Source organism: Apis mellifera, linkage group LG11 (genome assembly GCF_003254395.2).
Source record: "Apis mellifera strain DH4 linkage group LG11, Amel_HAv3.1, whole genome shotgun sequence".
In the NCBI taxonomy this organism is placed as follows: domain Eukaryota; kingdom Metazoa; phylum Arthropoda; class Insecta; order Hymenoptera; family Apidae; genus Apis; species Apis mellifera.
The window spans coordinates 13,204,441-13,226,272 of NC_037648.1; the positions used below are offsets into that span (position 1 = coordinate 13,204,441).

General features: G+C 29.4%; 6 protein-coding genes across 9 annotated transcripts in view; 2 read left to right on the top strand and 4 right to left on the bottom strand.

Moving 5' to 3' along the window:
• Positions 1-6,907, bottom strand: part of LOC410341 (RNA pseudouridylate synthase domain-containing protein 2) — a 165,411-nt gene extending 158,504 nt beyond the window's left edge. The window contains exons 1-2 of the mRNA XM_006566399.3: positions 6,775-6,907; positions 5,881-6,087 (exon numbers count right to left, since the gene is read on the bottom strand). Of these exons, the coding sequence (XP_006566462.1) occupies positions 5,881-6,078 (198 nt within the window). The 5' untranslated portion in view covers positions 6,079-6,087; positions 6,775-6,907. The remainder of the gene's footprint in view (positions 1-5,880; positions 6,088-6,774) is intronic.
• A 138-nt stretch (positions 6,908-7,045) lies between these two features.
• LOC724154 (protein nessun dorma) lies at positions 7,046-9,575 on the bottom strand. Its single transcript, XM_001119910.5, has 5 exons — positions 9,411-9,575; positions 8,184-9,115; positions 7,917-8,121; positions 7,554-7,817; positions 7,046-7,453 (listed from the first exon to the last, which is right to left on the bottom strand). Exons 2-5 carry the CDS (start codon positions 9,086-9,088, stop codon positions 7,196-7,198), a joined length of 1,632 nt encoding a protein of 543 aa, XP_001119910.3. The 5' UTR covers positions 9,089-9,115; positions 9,411-9,575; the 3' UTR covers positions 7,046-7,195.
• Positions 9,576-9,679: 104 nt separating this feature from the next.
• On the top strand, positions 9,680-11,029 carry LOC552232 (ADP-ribosylation factor-like protein 2-binding protein-like). 4 transcript variants are annotated; one of them, XM_026443555.1, is made up of 6 exons: positions 9,680-9,812; positions 9,896-10,003; positions 10,110-10,180; positions 10,259-10,344; positions 10,454-10,550; positions 10,623-11,029. In XM_026443555.1, the coding sequence occupies exons 1-6, from the start codon at positions 9,728-9,730 to the stop codon at positions 10,713-10,715; spliced, it is 540 nt and encodes a 179-aa protein (XP_026299340.1). In that variant the 5' UTR covers positions 9,680-9,727; the 3' UTR covers positions 10,716-11,029.
• Positions 10,960-14,228, bottom strand: LOC410343 (nuclear pore complex protein Nup93). Its single transcript, XM_393823.6, has 6 exons — positions 13,939-14,228; positions 13,441-13,621; positions 12,057-13,336; positions 11,627-11,983; positions 11,439-11,556; positions 10,960-11,335 (listed from the first exon to the last, which is right to left on the bottom strand). The coding sequence occupies exons 1-6, from the start codon at positions 14,163-14,165 to the stop codon at positions 11,024-11,026; spliced, it is 2,475 nt and encodes an 824-aa protein (XP_393823.1). The 5' UTR covers positions 14,166-14,228; the 3' UTR covers positions 10,960-11,023.
• A 278-nt stretch (positions 14,229-14,506) lies between these two features.
• Positions 14,507-19,715, top strand: LOC410344 (ubiquitin carboxyl-terminal hydrolase CYLD). Its single transcript, XM_016914762.2, has 11 exons — positions 14,507-15,247; positions 15,380-15,521; positions 15,594-15,815; positions 16,340-16,515; positions 16,579-16,695; positions 16,771-16,994; positions 17,076-17,248; positions 17,343-17,639; positions 17,725-17,840; positions 17,907-18,123; positions 18,198-19,715. The coding sequence occupies exons 1-11, from the start codon at positions 14,768-14,770 to the stop codon at positions 18,386-18,388; spliced, it is 2,355 nt and encodes a 784-aa protein (XP_016770251.2). The 5' UTR covers positions 14,507-14,767; the 3' UTR covers positions 18,389-19,715.
• On the bottom strand, positions 18,562-21,828 carry LOC552145 (repressor of RNA polymerase III transcription MAF1 homolog). The gene is made up of 5 exons (XM_624524.6): positions 20,814-21,828; positions 20,583-20,732; positions 20,104-20,385; positions 19,869-19,988; positions 18,562-19,799 (listed from the first exon to the last, which is right to left on the bottom strand). The coding sequence occupies exons 1-5, from the start codon at positions 20,894-20,896 to the stop codon at positions 19,730-19,732; spliced, it is 705 nt and encodes a 234-aa protein (XP_624527.2). The 5' UTR covers positions 20,897-21,828; the 3' UTR covers positions 18,562-19,729.
• Between the last annotated feature and the right edge of the window lie 4 nt (positions 21,829-21,832).

The window sequence follows — 21,832 nt, forward strand, 5'->3', positions numbered from 1 at the left end:
TAAATTTTATAATTATTCCGCGTGATTTTCAAAGAAGAAAAATTTGGTAGAACCGGGGTTTTCACATCTTTCGCCAAGGAAAGCTCACAAAATCAGAATTCAGCAGATACTCGAAGAATTATTTCGAATGTATGGGAAATTATTTTACAAAAATCTAAACTTATAAATATTCCGCATAATTTTCAAAGAAGAAAAGAAAAAAGAAAAAAGATTTGGTAGAACCGGGGTCTTCATATCTTTCGCCAAGGAACGAATCACAGAATCGCATAGAATTCACGAAATGATCGAAAAATTATCTCGAATGTATGGAAAATTACTTTACAAAAATCTAAATTTTAGATAATCTAAATATAATTATTGTGCGTGATTTTCAAAAAAAAAAGAAGAAAAATTTGGAAAGATCAAGAAGGAAAGCTTACAGAATTTTGTCGAATTCACGAGATAATCAAAAAATTGTCTCAAACTCGGTCTCAAATGTATAAGAATATTTTACAAAAACTTTGTGATTTTCAGAAAAGAAAAAAGAAAGGAAGAAAAATTTGGTAAAACCGGGGTCTTTCGCCAAGGAAAACTCACAAAATCGCGCAAGATTTACGAGATAATCGAAAAATTGTCTCAAGCTCGTAGCTACGAATGGGAATATTTTACAAGAATCTAAACTTTGTGATTTTCAAAGAAGAAAAAAGAAAAAATAAATTTATAAAAAGCAGAACCGGGGTCTTCACATCTTTCGCCAAGGAAAGCTCACAGAATTCATGAAATAATCGAAAAATTGTTTCAAGCTTATAACATCTCAAATATAAAGGAATATTTTACAAAAATCTAAACTTATAATTATTCCGCATAATTTTCAAAGAAGAAACAAAGTAAAATTTGGCAGAACCGGGGTCTTCACATCTTTCGCCAAGGAAAACTCACAAAATCGTATAAAATTCACGAAATAATCGAAAAATTATCTCGAATGTATGAGAAATTATTTGACAAAAATCAAAACTTATAATTATTCCGCGTAATTTTCAAAAAAGAAACAAAGTAAAATTTGGCAGAACCGGGATCTTCACATCTTTCGCCAAGGAAAACTCACAGAATCATATAGAATTCACGAGATGATCGAAAAATTATCTCGAAATGAAAAATTATTTCAAAACTTATAATTATTCCGCGTAATTTTCAAAGAAGAAACAAAGAAAAATTTGGCAGAACCGGGATTTTCACATCTTTCGCCAAGGAAAGCTCACAAAATCATATAGAAAATCACGAGATGATTGAAAAATTATCTCGAATATATGAAAAATTATTATATATTATATATTATAAAATTTGGCAGAACCGGGGTCTTCACATCTTTCGCCAAGGAAAGCCCTTACTCGTACCAGATCCCTGCTACTCGATACGAAGACCCCTATCGTCAATTCTCCTCTTCTTCGTCGAGGAGAAGAAAATTTCCGAGAAGAGCGGATGATCGATTAAAAATCGCAATGTGCTCGTAAGGTGGGTGTAAGGTGGACACATTATTCAACAATGTTTCGACGGGTGTAGAGCGATAAAACTGTCTTATTTACCGCGTGCGTCGCAGCGGCTGCAACAAACCGAAATACAAGACGAACTTTATGGACCAATAAATAATCTATTTCCTCGAGCTCCAACACACCGGCATATTACGTAGTACACCAGTGTGGATATATTTCTATTTCTCGTCCCGTAGAGGCGACAAGAATGCGCCCCCTGTCTATGCAGTTCACGGCGCGGTGCAGCTCTCGAAATAAGCCGCAGCTGGAGCTGTCTAGGCCTTGTTCTTCCTCCTCCTCCTCCTCCTCTAACATTCTCGTCGGTGGCATCATTCTCCCCATTGATTTATCTTCCTTATCTTACACTTTCTTCTCTGGATTCTCAAACGATTGGAAAGAAGCAAGGCAATTTCTACAATCCGTTTGAAAATAAAAACCCTCTCTTCGAATTATATATTCAACAGAGGGAGGGGGGAGGAGAGCTAATAAGCGTATTTTTAACGCGCGTTAAACATATATTTATAGCTGACCCTTCGCTGAAGAGAAGAGGAAACCGTGTGTGCAGTCCGCTCTACGAATTGTCGGCGATGTCCCCGCCATTTTCTTACACAAGTTGAGAAAATTTGTCCATATTACTGTCGTAATATCCTCCTCCTCGTTATTCTCGTTCTTCACTCGTGATTAAATCATCGTCATCATCGTCGTCGTGGAATCGACCGAGTTTAAATCAACCAAGGTTATCTCGCATATTGTCTTTGCCGCCACGGATGCAATATATCAGAGAGAGAGAGATACGCACAAAATGTTTTTAAAATTATGTATCATCTCATCAGAGAATTCTCGCTCGGCTGTGAATTATCCTGAATTATCTCCTCGCTTCGCTCGTTGTTTGAGCCTCCCTTTCAAACCCCTGTTCATTATATATCCTCCTCCCTTAAATCATCTCAACTATTTTCCAAATACACTTTAATTAGAAAAATTGATCGAGGAGTTCAATACGAATGTTAATTCTCTTCCTTCGAAAATTATATTGGAAGGGGAGGAGGAGGGTAAACAGGGGGGTAGGAGACGAAGAAGAAGAGATAGGCGCGTGACGGACGCGCGTGGACGGGCGAAAAGCCCGGACGAGCCTTATGGGATATATTTAGTCGGACGGAGTCGGGCGGGTTTTCGCGTAAGTGGCGTGCAAGAAACGTGCGCGCAAAAGTGTCTGGATTAATGGGACGTTATTCCGGGGGAATAAACGATACGTTTTAACGCTTGGTGAGATAGGAGGATGGATATTTATCCATTACTGATCTTGCCAACCGTTTTAAACAGGTTTGTTTTCAGGGAAATATCATGCTGAAAAATAATCCTCCGAAATATTGACGGTTCGATCATCCGTATATTTGTGGAGCAAGAAGAGAAATTTATATATCGTAATATTGATTCAGAGTATTCGTAACGTCCAACGTTTGGAAATATTTTCACGTGTATTGGATTGGCAACTAAGTAATTGCGGATTTTTTTTAGAAAATCAAAGACAATTTTTTCATGGAACTAAATAACTTTATTCCGTAATGCGTTGCCCGTTTTGATCAATCACCTTTTGCCATCTTTCGGGCAGCATCGTAATCCCACGTTCATAAAACTTGTGGTTTTTATTAGCAGAAAACTGAATCAGGTACGATTTGATATCATCATCGTTATTGAAATTTTTACCATTCGAGGAGTTTTGTAAAGATCGAGACAAAAAGTAATCGGAAAGTAATCCCAACCAAGCTCCAATAATTTTTGCCGAGTGACCAAAGATGCGCGTGGCCTTGCATCGTCACGATGGAATGCAACGCCTTTTCGATTTGTCAATTCGGGCCGCTTTTCTTCAACCGCATCGTTTAATTTCGTTAGTTGTTCGATGTGGACGACAGAATTGATCGTTCGGTTGGGTGATAAGAGTTCAAAATAGACAATTCCTTTGTAATCCCACCAAACTGATAACAAAACCTTCTTTCGACGAATACCAGCTTTCGATGTTGTTCGAGCTGGTTCACGTGGCCTGCTCCACCATCTTTTCCGCTTGATATTGTTGCAAACAACCCATTTTTCATCGCCAGTTATCGGTCGTTTTAAAAATGGATCATTTTCATTACGTTTCTTTAGCAAATCGCAGCTGTCAATGCGTTGCATTGAATGCTTTTCTTTCAGTTCGCGAGGAACCCATGTATCGAGTTTTCGAACATAGCCAAGTTGTTTTAAGCGATTTTCGATGCATGTACGCGATACATGAAGCTTCTCCGCAATCTCGCGAGTTGTATTGTGACGATCCGAATCGATTATCGCTTTGATTAGGTCGTCATCAACTTCGACTGGACGATTAGAGCGTTTTTCGTCTTCGAGTGAAAAATCGCCAGAACGAAATTTGTCGAACCAATTTTGACTGTCGTTCTTTTAAGGCGCATAACTTTTTGCGAGCTTGCGATGCGTTTTTCCCTTTGCGAAAATAAAAAAGCAAAATACGACGATAATGTTCCTTTTGATTTTCCATTTTTCAACGAACGCCAAACGAAAACTACGCAACCGATCAAAAAACTTTTTTTACCAATTGACACCTTTTTTACCAATTTACATTTGGACTACGCCAGCAAACCTAAAAGTTCAACTGAAGCCATCTATGAGTGAAATCCGCAATTACTTAGTTGCCAACCCAATAAAAGAGAGCTTTTAATTTTTATCGTTCAATAATGAATACGCAAACTGTTCTTTTTCCAGGCTTGCCAACGATGCAAAAAAGGCGCCAAATTCAAATCTCTTAACTTTGAGGCTTGAGAGAGAGATAAAACGCATGTGTATTAGAGAACAACCCATTCAATGTAGGAAAGATTTAAAAGGGAAAAAGTTTATTACATTCTTCAATAGAATCCTTTCTCTGGGGAACGCGCAATTTTCATGATAAGGCAAACAATAAAGCGTGTCCAAGAGACTTGTCTGGGAAGATCGCCGTTTAATTTAAAAAAAGGGGAGCGGTGTATTAAATCCGACGACACTTGGAATATTAAAAGAAAAAGAATTCCGATTGCGAAGAAGAAAGCTGATCGAATAATTATTATTAAAAGGAACGTTGAATGAAAAGCGTTGTATGAATGAAGAAGGAAAGCGGGCGAAAGGGAAAGCGGCGAGTGAATTAAAAACGACGAGTAAGAGGGATCGGAGGCGGATAAATAAATCAGGGAACGCGGCGAGGAGATTAACTTTGGATAAGGAGGGGAAAAAAGTGGAACGGCTGAATGAACTTCGAAGGAAGAAGAAGGAAAAAGAGGGAGGGAAGGAAGAATTATTGGCCGTTTATAAGATCATTCGAAATTAGAAGTAACGAAACGATGAGTGAAATGCGTGGCGTAACGCGTGTACGAGCTGCCAGAAAAATAAGAAACGAGCGAACCGAGAAGAAAAGAAATAACGAAGAGAAGCGATCAGTCATTCCGAGAGACTGCAAATAACTCGTTTACTCGTGTTTAAAAGCATCGGTGGATATACATTATTTTTCCTAAGCCTTGTTTTTTTATCGTCGACGAAGCGTGTTGGAGAGAGAGAGAGAGAGAGAGAGAAAAAGAGGAAAAGATCGAAATTACTTTATAATAAAAAATAATAAAAGTCGCATCGATTCGAAAATAAATCATCTTATCCGATGATCGCGTAAATTAAATTTTCAAGCGGGATCGTAAATTCTTTTTTTTTTTTTTTCCGAAACTGCACATCCACACGATTGAAAGTTTTCGAAATGCTGAACAACCGAGCGTGTACATTATTTCCCTGTAAATCGTCGTGTCGAGTTATTAACTGATCGTGTAACTGACGTGTCGTAAAATTACTTAACGTGAGCAAAGATAAAAGGGAGAGAAAAAAAAAAAAAAATTCTCTTCGGTGACCGAAGAGGAATGTTGGATTCGCCGTTAATATGCTACGCAACTGGAAAGATATATATACGTGTAATACCATCATCATCGTGGCCTCTCCCTTTCGCCTCTGCCTTTCAATCGTTGTAATTTTTTAATCGCAGCATTCGCGTGAACGGTTCCTTACGAGAAGGGAATGTGGATTTCGTGTTGTATTACGGTGAAAGTAAGCGGGTCGTAAGGCAAGCAACATCGTGGGAATGTTTTTTTATAAAAAGGGATGCGATCATTGCATAAACATGTTTTTATCGTGAAAAAAAAAAAAAAAAAAAAACTCGAGACGCGCTAATCAACGGTAATAAGATAAGATTTCACCGTTATATTTTTTTATATCGCTATATCTAATTGAGATAAGAAACTTATTTTTCGGACAGAATGGATATTTTAAAAATTCTTTAAAAAATTGCTAAAAGTATAACGGAGAAAACTTAACCTACCTCCTCATCCGACAATGGCTCCTCGTAATCCGATTTTGAACTCTTGAAGACAAAGATGCATTCTGATAGATCTAATTTGCGAGTATTGCCAAACTGTGTCTGTCGATCTATCAACTGTACAGGTACTCGCGTACAAGTCATTTCTATCATATAGTTTATATTTTTTAAAATTTGGTTAAAAAACTTAATTCGTTTCATTAGAATATTCTGCAATGAAAAGATAAATAGATTAAAAAATCAAAATCACCATAGTTGAAAAGATAAATGATGTCATAAGCAGAAGAATTTTCATTCATCATCGAAAGTGTGAGTTTAAATTATTCTATTTTATTCATATATATATATATATATATATATATATATATATATATATATATATATATATACATATATACCTTGTGAGTCTATTTATAAATATGAATGAATAAAATCTAACGAATTATTATTTATGCCATGCCAATTTAAGATACACGTGCAAATACTTTTTCCATATATACATATATAATTCAAACGATAAGTTTTTTTGATCGATGATTTTATCGTATGTGAATAAAATTATCGAATTAATTAAAAAATATTATCTTAATTAGTTATGATAGTTATACTTATTATATACATATATATATATATACACACATATTGATGTTCTACTATATTAATATATATTAACCTGCGATAGGTTAGATATATTTAACTCGTGAAATATTTAAAATTGTTTCTGTTTCTAATTGATATTATTGATAAAAATGTTATGCAAAACAGAATAAAATGTTAAACAATGATGTTGCAGACAGAAATATTAAAAAAATGTTAGAGTAACGCGTTTAGGTTAGAAGGCAAGTTTGAATTATTTGCGAAAGTAATTAAATTAAATTAAATAATAAAAAAACTTACGATAGAATTCTTCAAAGTGTATTATCTTTAAAAATAAAATACGATAGATATATTTAAATATATTTACACTAAATTCAAGTAAAACACAAAATTTTAAAATATAGGAACACACCGTAAACGTGAACAATTTAAAATAGTGCTGCCACCTAACGATGGCATATATAACTAATAGAGAAACTGAAAATTCAAAAATTCCCGCCTTTATCTAATTGATATTTATAAATTGCAAAAAAAAACATTTTTTTAATTATGAAAAAAAAAAAAGAAGTAATAACTCTTTATAAAATTATATCTTCCATAACTTCCAAGTATATAGGTTCGTATAAAAAAAAATACAAAATTCTTATATTTCTGTACATTCGAGAATTACATGCACTTTTAACGAAAAAATAAAAATTCATTCAAAATAAAATTAATTACTTTAAGATTCCATATTCATAGGTTCATCTTGTTTTTTTAAAACGAATGGCATGCCCAATTTTAATATGACATCTCCTTTGCCATTGCCCTCAAATTTACATTCATGAAGAGAAATTTCAGATATATTTTCTAATAATTCACAACCACCAGATTTACGTTTTAAACCATTTAAATATTTTTGGGTTTCCAATCGAATAGCATATTCTTTCAAGTATGTCAAAAAACAATTCTTTGCTATTAATTTTCCATCGTCATAAAGCTAAAAATAATGTATATATTATATTATGTATATTATTGATAATATAATTATATCATTTTATAAACATGTAATAAAGTTAATTCGAATAAAAAATACGTACTTGTATACCTTCTGCGCAATTTTTAAAACTGCAATTATTCATAAATACTTCTGCAGTACTGTAAATGACTAAACCTGTTCCAAGACTGTCAAAAATTGTATTTTCTATTATTAGTTTTGCATTTGGTAACACTACGACTCCTAGTTTTACCATACTTTGATTTAAAGCACATATTTTGCAATTAACTATTTTTGTAATTCCACTTCTTACTACTACAGCTGCTCTAAGATCACCCACGTCTAGAGTAATATTTTCTAATAAAACCTATAAATATATTCTATATTTTAAAAATATGATTATATAATTAATTACAAATTAATTTCAAATATATATATATAAATATATATAAATGTATATATTTACTTCACTGCCAGAAAAATCAAGCAATGACGGTGCAGATTCGATATCTTTCATATTAAGAATAGTATGCTCTAAATTACAAATTCCTTTAATGGTACCTCCATCTTCTAAATTACCAGCACCTTTTATTTGATGAATTCCTTTTCCAACTACGATTACATCTCCTGCATCACATGTATGTAAAGTTTCCAATAGGGAACCGGATATTCTAAGAAAAATATCAAAATCAAAAATAATATAATTATTTCTTAATAAACTCGATAAACTTACCTGAAAAATAATTCTGTAGATAAAGAAGATTGAATTTTATTTACAGTTTCTTTCATTTCTTCCAGAGTACCACCAAGCCATACGAAGTAACCTTCCTTACATTTTTCTTTATTTTCCTTCTTCTCCAGTTTATCATTATTTAAGGATAAGGTCTGATTCATTAAAAGTATTTCTCTCATAACTGGATTTTCGAGAACTTCCATTTCTCTTTTAATTTGTTGTAATCGAAAATGAAGTTTCATCAATTGACATGCTGTCCCTCCATCTACTATGTCACTATGAGATTCTTCTCCGTCAGAAATAGTATCCTCTAATCTTGATATTTTCTGTTGAATTTCTTTTCCTTCTCTTACCAAACCTCTAATTATATCACTGGTTTCTTTATTAACAATATCTCTTTTCATATCAAAAAACAATCTAATTCTTGTTTCCAAATGTACAGACACCCAATCAATGTTATCGTCGTCGTCCAAATCCCATGGCATCCATAAATAATTATAAAAGAATCTCAGTTGATCGATACAAGTTGCAGTACCCACCATATCTAAAGCAGTATTTTGTTGATTATGAGTTGGATAAAGGTCAATAAGTGGTACATCGTATTTGTCGGGTAATTGAATTTCATCTTGAACAGCAGTAATTTTCACCAATGCAGACAAATCTGAGAAATCAACTTGTTCAACTTCTACAACTACTATAGTAGGATAATGAATTTGAAAATCTTCACATATTAAACGTGGTATTCTCCATAATGCTTGCCAACCAACAGGTTCCAATGCAAGCTCGATATGATAAGACCATTCTGCCTGAATTCGTGATGCAGGTACAATCTCTCTGCTAGATAAAATTTCGGTTAATTCAACTAGTCTTTCTTGAAGACTTTTGTCAAAAGTATATATTTCCATTATATATTCTCTTTTAAATGAAAAATCCTGAAAAAAATTTCATCAAATTTTATTATTATCAAATATTATAGATATATCAATTCTTATAAATTCTTATTAATTATTTTTTTTCCGACAAAAAATTTTATTAAAAATATTATTTATTTATGTTATTAAAATTTTCATTTTATAAATCACTTAAATATTGAAAAAAAAATTTATAAATATATTAGTAGTTCAGAAACAAAGCTTTATTAATATTTTATTATAATATTAAAAACATAAATAATATCAAAAACAAAAATATAAAAATATGATTGAAGAATGCAATCCAGTCACTTACTCTTTTAAACAAATTAATAATCTACTTATAAATTCTAAATATTTTTAAACTTATTAATTATATTGCAATTTAATATTAAACGATAGAAAAATATTTCTTTTAAAAATCACAGATATATTTTCAATTATAGACATGTTAACTGTCAAAAAATTTGAACTACAACGTTAATAAATCTGATTGGTTGATTAATAATCTATTCGATTCTCGTTTTCAGTAGTTGTTAACCTATCGATATTGATAATATCTGATAAATAATAAGTTCATTTTATCATAAAAAATAAATAATATTTTATTTTTTTAAACAATTGAAATTATGGATGAAGAAACAATGGGTTTGTTTATATTATTTTACAAGCCAATTAAACATATCTTTATCTTACAAATATAACAACATTTTTAAAAGTATTGATAATTGATATTTAGATACATATGTAAACGACATAACTGTCACGACATAATGAACTTTTAATAATATTGTTTAATAGATCATTCTATTTTATTAAATGTCGATGAAAAAATGGAACAGAATTCTAAAAGTATAGAAGATAATCTTTTTGATGAAATTATTGGACACATTGAGGATATTTTATTAGGTATGTATAAAAAAATTAAAATAATGGATACGAAAAATTCAATTTCTGATAAGAAATTATTTATTTTTAGAAGATGAATTTAATGCTATTCGACAAAAATTTTTAGATGATTATTGGAATGTTTTTGAACCCATAGAAGAAAATAAATTGATTTATACAAATATATTCAATGAATATGTGAGTGTATATAATTTTTTTTATATATACACAATTTTTTATATTAATTTTTTATACATATATTTATAACTTTTATAGAATAAAACTGTGGAAAATTACATTGTTAATTATTTAGAAAGAACTGTACCACATTTTAATCTAGATACATTTTTAAATTATCTAAAGTAAGTATGCAATTTTGACTTGGGATATTTAAACTTAAAAAATTATTGCAATTAATCAATCCGTATAATTATAAAAATAAACATTATTTTCTTTCAAAAAACAATTAAGTAATAAACAAAATGAATTGGAAGGTGAAGTTTTTGAAGTATTATCAACATTTACAAATTTTATGGCCTTCAAAGAAATGTTTCTTGATTATAGAGCTGTAAGTAATATTAATAACATGATAACATAAAAATGAATGTATCAATAATAATATCAAATATATAATTTTCAGATAAAAGAAGGAAAAGTCGAAGATCTTAGTAATGGAATATTTGTTACATCCTTTAAACCTTCTAATATAAATAACAAGGAATCTTTTAGATAAGAAACTTCATTAATAAAAAACAAATATATTTTTAAATAAATTGGAACAAATGTTTGCTAATTTCTATTTTCTTTTTATATTTAACTGTAACTTTTTAAAATCACTATTTATTCTTAATTTATGTTTAATTTATGTTTATAACTTATAAAAGTACAAACAAATATGTACATTATATTAATAATATTCTAAAAAATTGAGGAATTGTTAATATTGATTGGTTTGCTTTATGAATTTACACAGATATATTTGTTGTATCACTTAAAATATTATATTGAAAATAAAATAAAAAATATAACATATTTTTCAATTCAGCACATAAGAATTTCCATTTGTACAAGTTTACTATTTGTTTCATTTGGCATACGATACGGAAGTATTCCAGCGAAACTAGTTAAAGCTCGCGCTTGTTCTCGAAGATCAAGAAGTTGTTGTTTTCTCGCTTCTTCATCACCTGGTTCCATCGATCGTAATTTCTGGTATTGACGATAAAGTATTGTCATTGTAGCCAAAAGAACATCAGCTAATGTACCAGTTACTTCGGCTGGAACACGTCGTAATGCGTTCACTCTTTCATCGACTTCTTTTATATGTAATGGTAACAATTTTGATTCCGCAATAGTCTGTAAATTAATTATGTATTTAATTATATATTATATGTAAATTATATATTTTTTATATAATTATATATAATTATTTATATATTATTCTGAATAACATCCTTACCCTAAGCGCACTTTGATATTGTTCGTTATAAAATTGATCAAAGAATACCATTAAATGTCTTAAAGTATAAAATGCAGATACTAATTCAGAGGGTGCTTGTATTTCAATGTTTTGATATCTAAAAAAATAAAAATTAATAATTTCCTAGTCATAATGTTTACTAATAACAATGATATTGTAATTTTTACCTTCCACTTATTTCAGTAGCAGTTACTTGCAATCGAGATCTAAACGATCCCGGAGAAGCCCTTTGATTAACAACTTGGGCTAAAAGCGTGCACATTAAACTAAGAACTTTCTCATGATTACCGGCAAGATCATACATTATTACTGCATCTTCTAAAAGACCTTTTCTGTATAATGTATCTGCACTTATATTAACGACATCTTCTACATTAATTTGAAATCTATCTAAAATTCCTGGAATCCAACGATCTTTTTCTATCTTTCCAACTAATTGGGCTCTGACTGTTGGTGAAGCATCAACTACCATTTCTGCAGTTGATACTGCAAACATATTACGATCATATGGATCTCTCATAGACCTAAAAAAAATAATCTAGTCTTAAAATAGAAAACTTTTAAAATATTAATAATTATTTTATTTTCTATACAAACCTTAATAAAAATAAATAATGTAAACATTCTTCTGGATCTGTAGAATCAAATCGTTTAACATACAATAATATTAATCTGGCAAAATTTAATCTTTTAGCAGGAGGTTTGTCAGCAGGATCAACGCTTAATAAAGGAGCTAGAACACTTTGACTAACTCCTAATAAGTTTTGTTCATGCATAGCAGCTGCTAAATGTACAGCATGTGGTAAGTGTCTTGCTCCTGCACCTCTTGCCAAAAATTCAATTGCAGCTTCAAATTGACCAGTTAAAAATAACATTGAAAAATATACAAATGGTTGTTCATGTGCATGATAATATGATTCTCCATATATTTCTGATATAGTAGTTTGTAAATAATCTAAAGTTAATTTATTTTCTGCATCTGAGTGATCTCTAACTTGACACAGTTTTAACCACAAATAATCATCAGCTGTACAAATTACATCAGGATGCAAATCATCAGGTTCACAAGGAACTAATGCACAATATGCAGCTTTTTTATATGGATCAGTAACTGATCTCACATGTTTTCTATACTGTAACTTTAAATTTGATTCTGCAGAACTACTAAGACGTCTTGAGGGATCACAAGAAGCTTCTTCTAATGCAATTCTAAATTCTGAAAAATCCGTCTTGCATTGACTAAGAAAATGTAATGCTGCTTTATAATCACCAACTCTCATAGAATAATAGACTAAAGGCCACAATGGTATGTTTTCAACCATCAAATCTTTCAAATTTTGTACTTTAACAGTAACAAAACTTTTAACTAATGGAACAATGCCTGGAGTACCACCTCGTTGAGCTTGAGTTGAGTTTTCACGAATAACAGAGTTCATAAATTTTTCATATCTATTTTCTAAATATTTTCTTGCATGTAATACAATTTCTTGTTCAACAATAGGTGTACTTCTTGATTTAATTTGATCTTCTCTAGGGACTGGTTGAATATTATTTACACATTCAATAACCATTTTCCAAAGATCCACAATCTTTGTGTCATTAAATGATTCTGCTGCCATACGAAATGCTTCAAATAAATTTTGTTTTAGCCCTTTAAGAACACAATCATTATACTTTTGTAATTCTTTCACATAAGCCACTTCTACACTGGATAGTCCTTTAATCATGGAACCAGTTAATTTAGTACGTTGTGGAGTACCACGTAAATCTACAAGTTCTCCAGATGGAGCTGTCATAGCATTCATTATCTCAAACCGCATTTGTTTCCATTCACCCAACATATGTTCCATTTGTTGAATTCTTGTAAGCTCAAATGTCTAAAATAAAATTATATAAAAGTTGATGTATATTTTATTATATATATATACATATACTTCAAAATATTGTTTATATAAATATCACATATAATAAAATATCTTACATCTTTATGAACTTGTTCAATGATTGATAAAATAGCATTTTCTTTTTCATTTTTAAGATAACTAACTATATCTGTATCTGCAATAGGATCTAAAGGTTCAAAAGTACGTCTTGCACTAAGTGAACTTAATTTTTGTGAAATCTGAGGTAAATCAACACCATGTGAACCAAATAAAAGATACCTGAAATTAATAATTAAAGTATTATTCCTCTTAATATCAAATAGATTTAAAAAATATTAATGAAATAAATTTTATCTTTATATAAGTTATAAGTTAATTTATTTTATTCTAAATATTAATTATTATAAAAAACATACTAATTAAATAAAATGTTTTGGCGCCAAAAATTTCTAAAGTTTTTAGGTTATAAAATCAAATATATTAAACATAATATAAATAATTGAAAATAAATTTCTTATTACAAGTATAAAATTAAAACTATACAATTAAAAATTAGTTAAATATTTCATATATAATGAATATGTGAATTTTCTTACGCTTGTCTTTGATTATCTTGAGTGCCGGTTTGCGTGACACGAGACCAAAGTTCATTAGAAGCTTCTAAAATTTGACGGAGATTTCTTTCAACTTGAGGAAGTTCTTCATTGCCTTCTATAGCAGCAGATAATCTTTCCGCTGATCGTAATAATTCACTAAAGCCAGTATCTCCTGATACTCGAGAAGAATCCGAGGTTAACATATCGGTGAATCCAGGATCGCTCATATTTAAAATACGATGTTCACAGATTTTATAAGTTATGAAACTATCGAATAGAAATTGTAGGGAATTTTGATCTTTTCATAAACTATTAAATTACTTCATTTCATAATATTTTCATTAAATAAAAAAAATAGATAATTTAAAGGTTTTTTATAATTTTAATAATTTTAAATTTTCAATAAATTTTAATAATAAAAATATTAAAAAACTTAATATGCTTTATAAAATTAAATCAAATACGTTGTTATTTATGTAAATAAGAACAGACTTAAAATTTAAGGCTACCAACAATAGAATTCATATTTTTCACTATTAAATACCCTATCTAGATTGACAGTCAAAGTGCATTCTTCTGCTTGAATTTGATTGCCTCGAAACACCGTGTGTGCTGCAAACAATATTTCTCTAAGTAATTCTATTAAATATTTATAAATATATATTTAATAATATATTAAGTGATATAAATTCAAACTTTTATTTATTTAATTTGAATCAAAGTAAAAACTGAAAACAATGACTAAGATAAATGTCGTATTTTGTCCGCGTGTTGTACGCACGTTGTGGTCAAAAGATTATTTTCTTACAATGATAATCCACGATTAATAATGGAAAAGTGCAATTCTAACAATAAGGAAGACCGTCAGGTCTTTCAATATTTTGTTGCCAAGCAAAATACTATTTTAATGCGTATATCGGGAGAATGTGACAAAAATGTTAATACATTACGTCTTGGCATGTTGGTTGAAGCTATCGAAGATTTAGGAGATAGTGCGCTTAAAGTACGCGTTATTGATACGACAGGATCAGAAATTTGGCGTGACACAGAATGGAGATGTCATAGATTTGATTTAATCTCTGTTTCATCAGAAGTATGGAAATTTTTACCTGCTGTTTCAGTCCCTCAAGAAAGAGTTCGTTTGGCAAATTATAAACACTTATGTGAGGAACTTATGAGCTTAGCAATAAATGATACTGTTTGGTATTGTGCTGATCCTCTAGGATGTACTAAATTTTTGGCTATTATTAAATATATTGGACCTGTGCCACAACTTGGACAAGGATATTATTTTGGTCTTGATTTGTTGGTAATTTTTATTGAAATATTTTATTTGATATTATCTTTTTTATATTTTTCATTAATAATTTTTTAAAGATAGAGTAAAAATATATAAATATTAATAAAATTAAGATATATAAATATATATATATTTTTATAGGAAAATCAAGAACCATCCAAAACAGCTTTATTAAGCAAAGAATATTTTGTTTCTACTCATTCTGAAGGAAGATTTGCTACATTAAGTAATATTTTCCCATTAAAACCTGGAGGTCCTACAGGTCTTGCAAAATCAGATAAAAGTAAAAAGATAAACATTTTATTTTCTTGAATTTATAGGAATTTAATTTATTAATTAAACCTTTTAATTTCAGATTTATGTACAAAAATTGAAACAGGAAATAATTATACAAATGATAAGAAAAAATCTGTATTGGATACTATACCACCTGTTTTGTTAGAAAGATTTAGTCTATATGATGATAATAAAAATAACAATAGAGATCAAGGATCTTTGTCAAAAGAATATGTTCAATCAATAAAATCAACAACACATGAAAATGACAGCAATTTAACTAAAAGTATAACCACTTATGGTAATAATACAAATATACAAATAAATTTTAAGTTTGGCTTTTTGTTTGATAGAATATCTTGCTGAGTGTTCCACATAGTATGTCTTTACCTACTACGTGTAGTAGAGGGAGTTAAGAATAACTGAGGTAGTTAAAAATAGCCACAATCTTAGTCTCACTTAGTATTACCGGCAAACTTCTCACTGTTGTAAACTTATCATAATTTTATTATAAAATGGCTGCTGAATTACAAAACATCCCTGTCTTTGTATTAGAACATAAATGGAGTAGTGATATTGAATCAAACATGTATAGTGATCTTGAGGAGACATTTGAATGTTCAAGTTCATTAAATTGTAGTAAGAAATAATAGATGAATATTCATAAACTTTACTGCCATTTTATTTTTTATGTTTATTTTATTTGTTACATTACATTATACTTCTTTCTTTTTTGTGATTTCAGTTACAATCAATATTTTAAATAAAATAATTTTTACATTGAATTGAATAATATATGAGTGTAAACTTTTATTATTATAATAGGTAATACACTCGAAAAGAATGAAAATAAAAAATTTGGAAGAACAGAAAATTTGGATCTAATTGTGGGTTCAAATGTAAAAGTTCTTTTGGATTCTGATGTACATTATGGGATTATTCGTTGGATTGGAACCCCTCCTGGTATTACTTCTGGTAAATTGATTGCAGCTGTTGAATTGGTATGTATAACAAAAAAACAAATTCTAGAAAATTAATAAAAATACTAATTATTTTTTTTATAGGATGATAGTCATCCATCAGGTACTGATGGAACATTTAAAGATGTAAGATATTTCCATTGTCGGCCATATAAAGCTATTTTTACAGATCTCGAACAATGTTCACGATATGATGCCATGGTAATTGCTATTATTTCATGTATGCTTTTTAAATTCGTATAAAAAAAAATATATATATATATATTTTTTTTATAGACAAAAGTTGATGATTCAACAACATTGATAAATACAGATAATTTCGGAAATATAGAAAGTTCCGTTATTGTTGGTATGGTACGTCCTATCTCTGTAAAAGGAAACTTGGAAAGTATTTGTGGAAAATATAGAGGAATTCAAGGTCATCACAATTCGTGTTATTTGGATGCCACTCTTTTTAGCATGTTTACATTTACTAGTGTTTTTGATAATTTATTATTTAGGTATTAATTAAATATTTATTCTCTTATTCTTTATTTTTTATTGAAAATAAAATTAAAAATAAATGATATTTTATTTTTCAGACCACCAAATGAAAAAGATTGTCCGCAATACGAAGAAGTACAAAGAGTATTACGTGAAGAAATTGTAAATCCACTTAGAAAAAATATGTTTGTAAGAGCAGATCGAGTGATGAAACTCCGAACTTTACTTGAAAAATTATCATCTGTATCCGGACTTACTAGCGAAGAAAAAGGTATTTCATTAAAAATATATTTCGATATTTTAAGAATTAAAATTTTAAATTATTATTATTATTATTACTATTATTATTATTTAAATCTGTACAGATCCTGAAGAATTTTTAACTTCTTTGGTTGCACAAATTTTGAATGCTGAACCATTTCTTAAATTAAGTTCTGGTCAAGATGCGTATCATTATCAACTTTTTGTTGAAAAAGATGATCATTTAAATCTTCCAACTGTGCAACAATTATTAGAACAAAGTTTTCTTACAAGTAACATAAGATTGAAAGAAGTTCCTTCATGTCTTATTATACAAATGCCACGATTTGGAAAATCATTTAAGATGTATCAAAAAATTCAACCTACATTGTTACTTGATGTAACAGACATAATTGAGGATTGTAGGTATTGTTATAGTATATATATTTATATATTATTAATATGATATATTTCAATTATTTCTTTATTATTATCTTTTATATACAGCTCCAAGACAATGTACTGTTTGCGGAAAATTAGCAGAATACGAATGTAAAGAATGTTTTGGACAATGTGGTGTTGGACTTGAAAGTATTGCATTTTGTTTGCAATGTTTAGAAAAGGTAAAATAAAGAATATTTAAAAAGTATAATAGATAAAAAGAAAATTATTTTAAAAAATTCTTTTAGGTACATCGACATGAACGAAGAACAAATCATGAACCAAAGAAGCTTGTAGTACCAATGGAATTCGCTATTTTACAAGAACATTGTCCAGTTCCACGATTGTATCTTGAATTGTCGGCAGTAGTTTGTATCGAAACCTCCCATTATGTATGTTTTGTAAAATGTGGTTCTGGCTCTGAAGCTCCATGGTGTTTTTTTGATTCCATGGCAGATAGAAAAGGTTTCAATCACATTTAATAAATTCATATATTGTATCATTATTATTAATTTATAAAATTTTTCTTCTACTTTTAGGAGAACAAAACGGTTACAATATACCGGAAATGGTTCCATGTCCGGATTTTCCATATTGGTTAAGCGAAGAAGGTGGAAATTATTTAACTGAATTAACAGACGATCGTCATCTACCTGAACATGCAAAACGACTGTTATGTGATGCATATATGTGCATGTATCAATCTCCAGATGTTATGATGTACAAATAAATTAAAATGCCTGATAATATAGGTAAGTTAGGTTTAAAATTATTATTTTTAATAAAAATAACATAATGTTTGTGCTTATTGCTTTATTTTATGTAAATTTATATAATAATAGTAAAATTTATTCACAAAAATTTTATACTATTAAAGATAAAAGGAAAAGAAAAAATTGAAAATTTGATCAGCTCATAAAGTTTATTCAAATGCAGAAAAACATGTAATCTTAAGGGAACTAAGGTTATACATATATATTATACAAATTATATGAAAATCACGATTTTCAATCAAAAACTAGTAATCTAACTCGGGTATAGTACTGGTTTTTAAATTCACAAGATATATTCATTCATATATATATATATTTATCAGTGACATAAAATTAATATTTTTCATATTATACGAAAATTATTGGAAAATTTACTATACTATTGTAAAATTTATACACATATTGCACGATCTAATTAATCATCAAATTTTATCAGTTTGTTGAAAATGAATTCAAAATATTGAATTAATATCTTGATAATTTATAAAACTGAATATTGTATTGATACATTAAGAATATATATTTGTCAAAAGTCATATATGAGGTATAAAATTTTATACGAAAAGCTTATCAAAATGTTATCATATGACTGATTTTTATAGCAAAGAGCACAAACAATTAATAAATCTTTTATAACTTAAAGATATAATGACTAAGATTAAGAAATTCTGCACTTTTAGATCTATTGTTGCTCTAATAATTTTTGTACTCCCATTTTATAATATTAGATTAAATCTGTTTTTTAATTTAATTATTTAATAATTATAATAATCTTAAAGAAATCTAATAGAGCAACTTAGCACAACAACAACAACAATTTAAAATCCACTAAGTTCATTACGTTTTTATATAAATAATGATAAAGATCTTTTTGATATTCTAAACTTGAATATTTTACATAGAATGAAAATCTAGATCTTAGATTTGTACAAATTTAATTAATGTGTAGCAGATTTATATACTTAATGCATCTCTGATAGTAAATATGTATATGAAAATTATAAAGTCACAAAGAAAAATTGTTTCAAAATCTTACAAAATTTTCAAAACTATTAGATTTTTTCTTGACTACAATTACTTCAATATCATATAAAAAAAAGATAAAAAAAGAATTTTTGTTAGACTTAAGTCTGAAAGAAATATTACTACAAGTGAAAATAAACGAAATAATTATGAAAAATTTGAGATGTATCATTGTACATAAGTTATGTAATAGATAAAATTTAATGTTCATTCATGCCTTTGTGGCAAAACTAATAAAGATAGTGACGAAGTTTGTATAAACATGTATTATGAATTTAGTATCTGTCTTCATCTTCATCCATGGCAAAGTCACTGCCAACACCAGAATCTAATACGTAGAGAGGACTGTAAACATATACATAAAAATAATAATAACTAAGTAAACAAATGTGATATTGAAATATAAATACTTACTTTATTGCTCTGCATGGAAAAAACACAATGCGTTTTAGCTTTTTATTATAGAAGAAATAATTAAAAGACCATAAGCATCCATCTTCTCCAAATGGATCAGATGCAAAATCTGGATTGTAACTAAAAATTTTCATATTCTCGATTTATTTAATATATTTTGCAACTTAATAACTTCTATAAAATTAGAATAACAAATATATTATATGTTGAGTATAAAATGAATTCAAGAATTTACCTATAAATATCACATTCGTTTAATGATATTTCGTCATCAATGGCAGCCCAAAGTGCCGTTCGTAAAGTACGATAATGGTCTCCCGCAGTTGCACTCAAATTACTGTCTACAGCATTCATGACCCATTGCAAGCTTGGCTCTTTACTGAATTCATGACTTTTAGCATCAGAAAAATCATAATCTGGATGAAAAGCAGAATTCAAAGTAGCAATCAAATAGAATAGTGTTTTTCTACTGATTGTATCACATAATGGACCATCTTCATCACCAGAAATACTGCGACTATAGCAAAAATATATCTATTAAATCAATGTACAGATAAGGTATTATCAAAAATATTAATGTATTTTGTAAGGTATTCTAGATTTTTATAACTTTTTACATATATTTAAACATGAATTTTATTCCATATTAAAGAAGATAATATTCATATTTTTAGATTTATTGTTTTATTACATCTCATTTTTAATTTTTAATACCTAAAGTATCCTTGAGCAGGTGATGTTCCTAATGATGTTTGTGGTGGTGATAAAGCTTGAAGATCATGTGGAGTAAAACCTTGTTCTGCATTGAAACGTTTATATAGCTGTTTATCATTTCCAGCCATTTTGCAAGAGTAGCTCTCTATTCTGTGGATGAAAAAAAATATAATGTTTAGGATTATTTTAAAGGATAGAACAGTTCAATAAATATTGATCCAATTATCTTACCTGCCTATTATTTTGCTGTCTCCAGTCTTGATGGACAAGGCACTGTTTATGGCTTCAAAACGTGTACTCTCCAGCAATTTCATCTTGTCAGCAGTAGTTTACTTGTACGTTGTGTAAGAACAGTGTCTCTGTACTGGATACTCTTGGTGCATCTCTCAGTGAAACACTTTTGTCATTAATACTCCATTAGATAGGAGTTGATGACCTTTAATGTATTTTTCGACTAAACTTGACCTCGTTTCTCAGTCGGACGGCCAAGGGATGTTCAATATAATCGAAAATTTAAAAAACTTCTGCGACATCGAAGACTTATTGAGTCTTTGTACATCTTTTTTATATATATGAAAATTCCTTTCCTCTTTGAGTGTACGAAATTAATCTTGGACGTAATGATTTTTCGCGCGGCGCCGAGCTTGTACATCACAGATCTCTAATTAAAGATATCGAGACGAATATACGTCCGTGCGCAATCCGATTTCAGCAATCGGTTCTTAGATTAAACTTCAACTGTGATCAGTGTTGGCTTCTCGTGCTACGCAAATGACGTGCAAGTTAAAGAGAGGGAAAACGGAGTAAAGGATAGGCGACTACCCTTGAGAAACAAAAGACGCCGTTTTTTAGGTCAAAAACTCGCGCTAAACAGAAAGTTGATGGCAAACGTGCTATAAAGTCGACAGAAAACAATGAATCGGACTTGTTTATTGGAAATCAGCTAAACAAAGTGACTAAGAAATGTTATATGTCCGCTACTGATGAAAACAATCCATAATTACAGACATTGTTGTCACTATCACTCGAATTATCACGGTCACTGTTAAACAAAAGCACCCAAAATTCAATTAAACTCCGATGCAATAATCAAAAATCGACAAACTTCAACTCTTTTCGCTCCTATTTCGCACCGTTTACTAATTATTTGCGTTTCGATATTAGTACATCTATATGCAACAACGAATATATGCGTTCTACGTGACAGAAATAGCACAGCAAAGCGTCTTGAATCCTTCTCTCTCAGATTC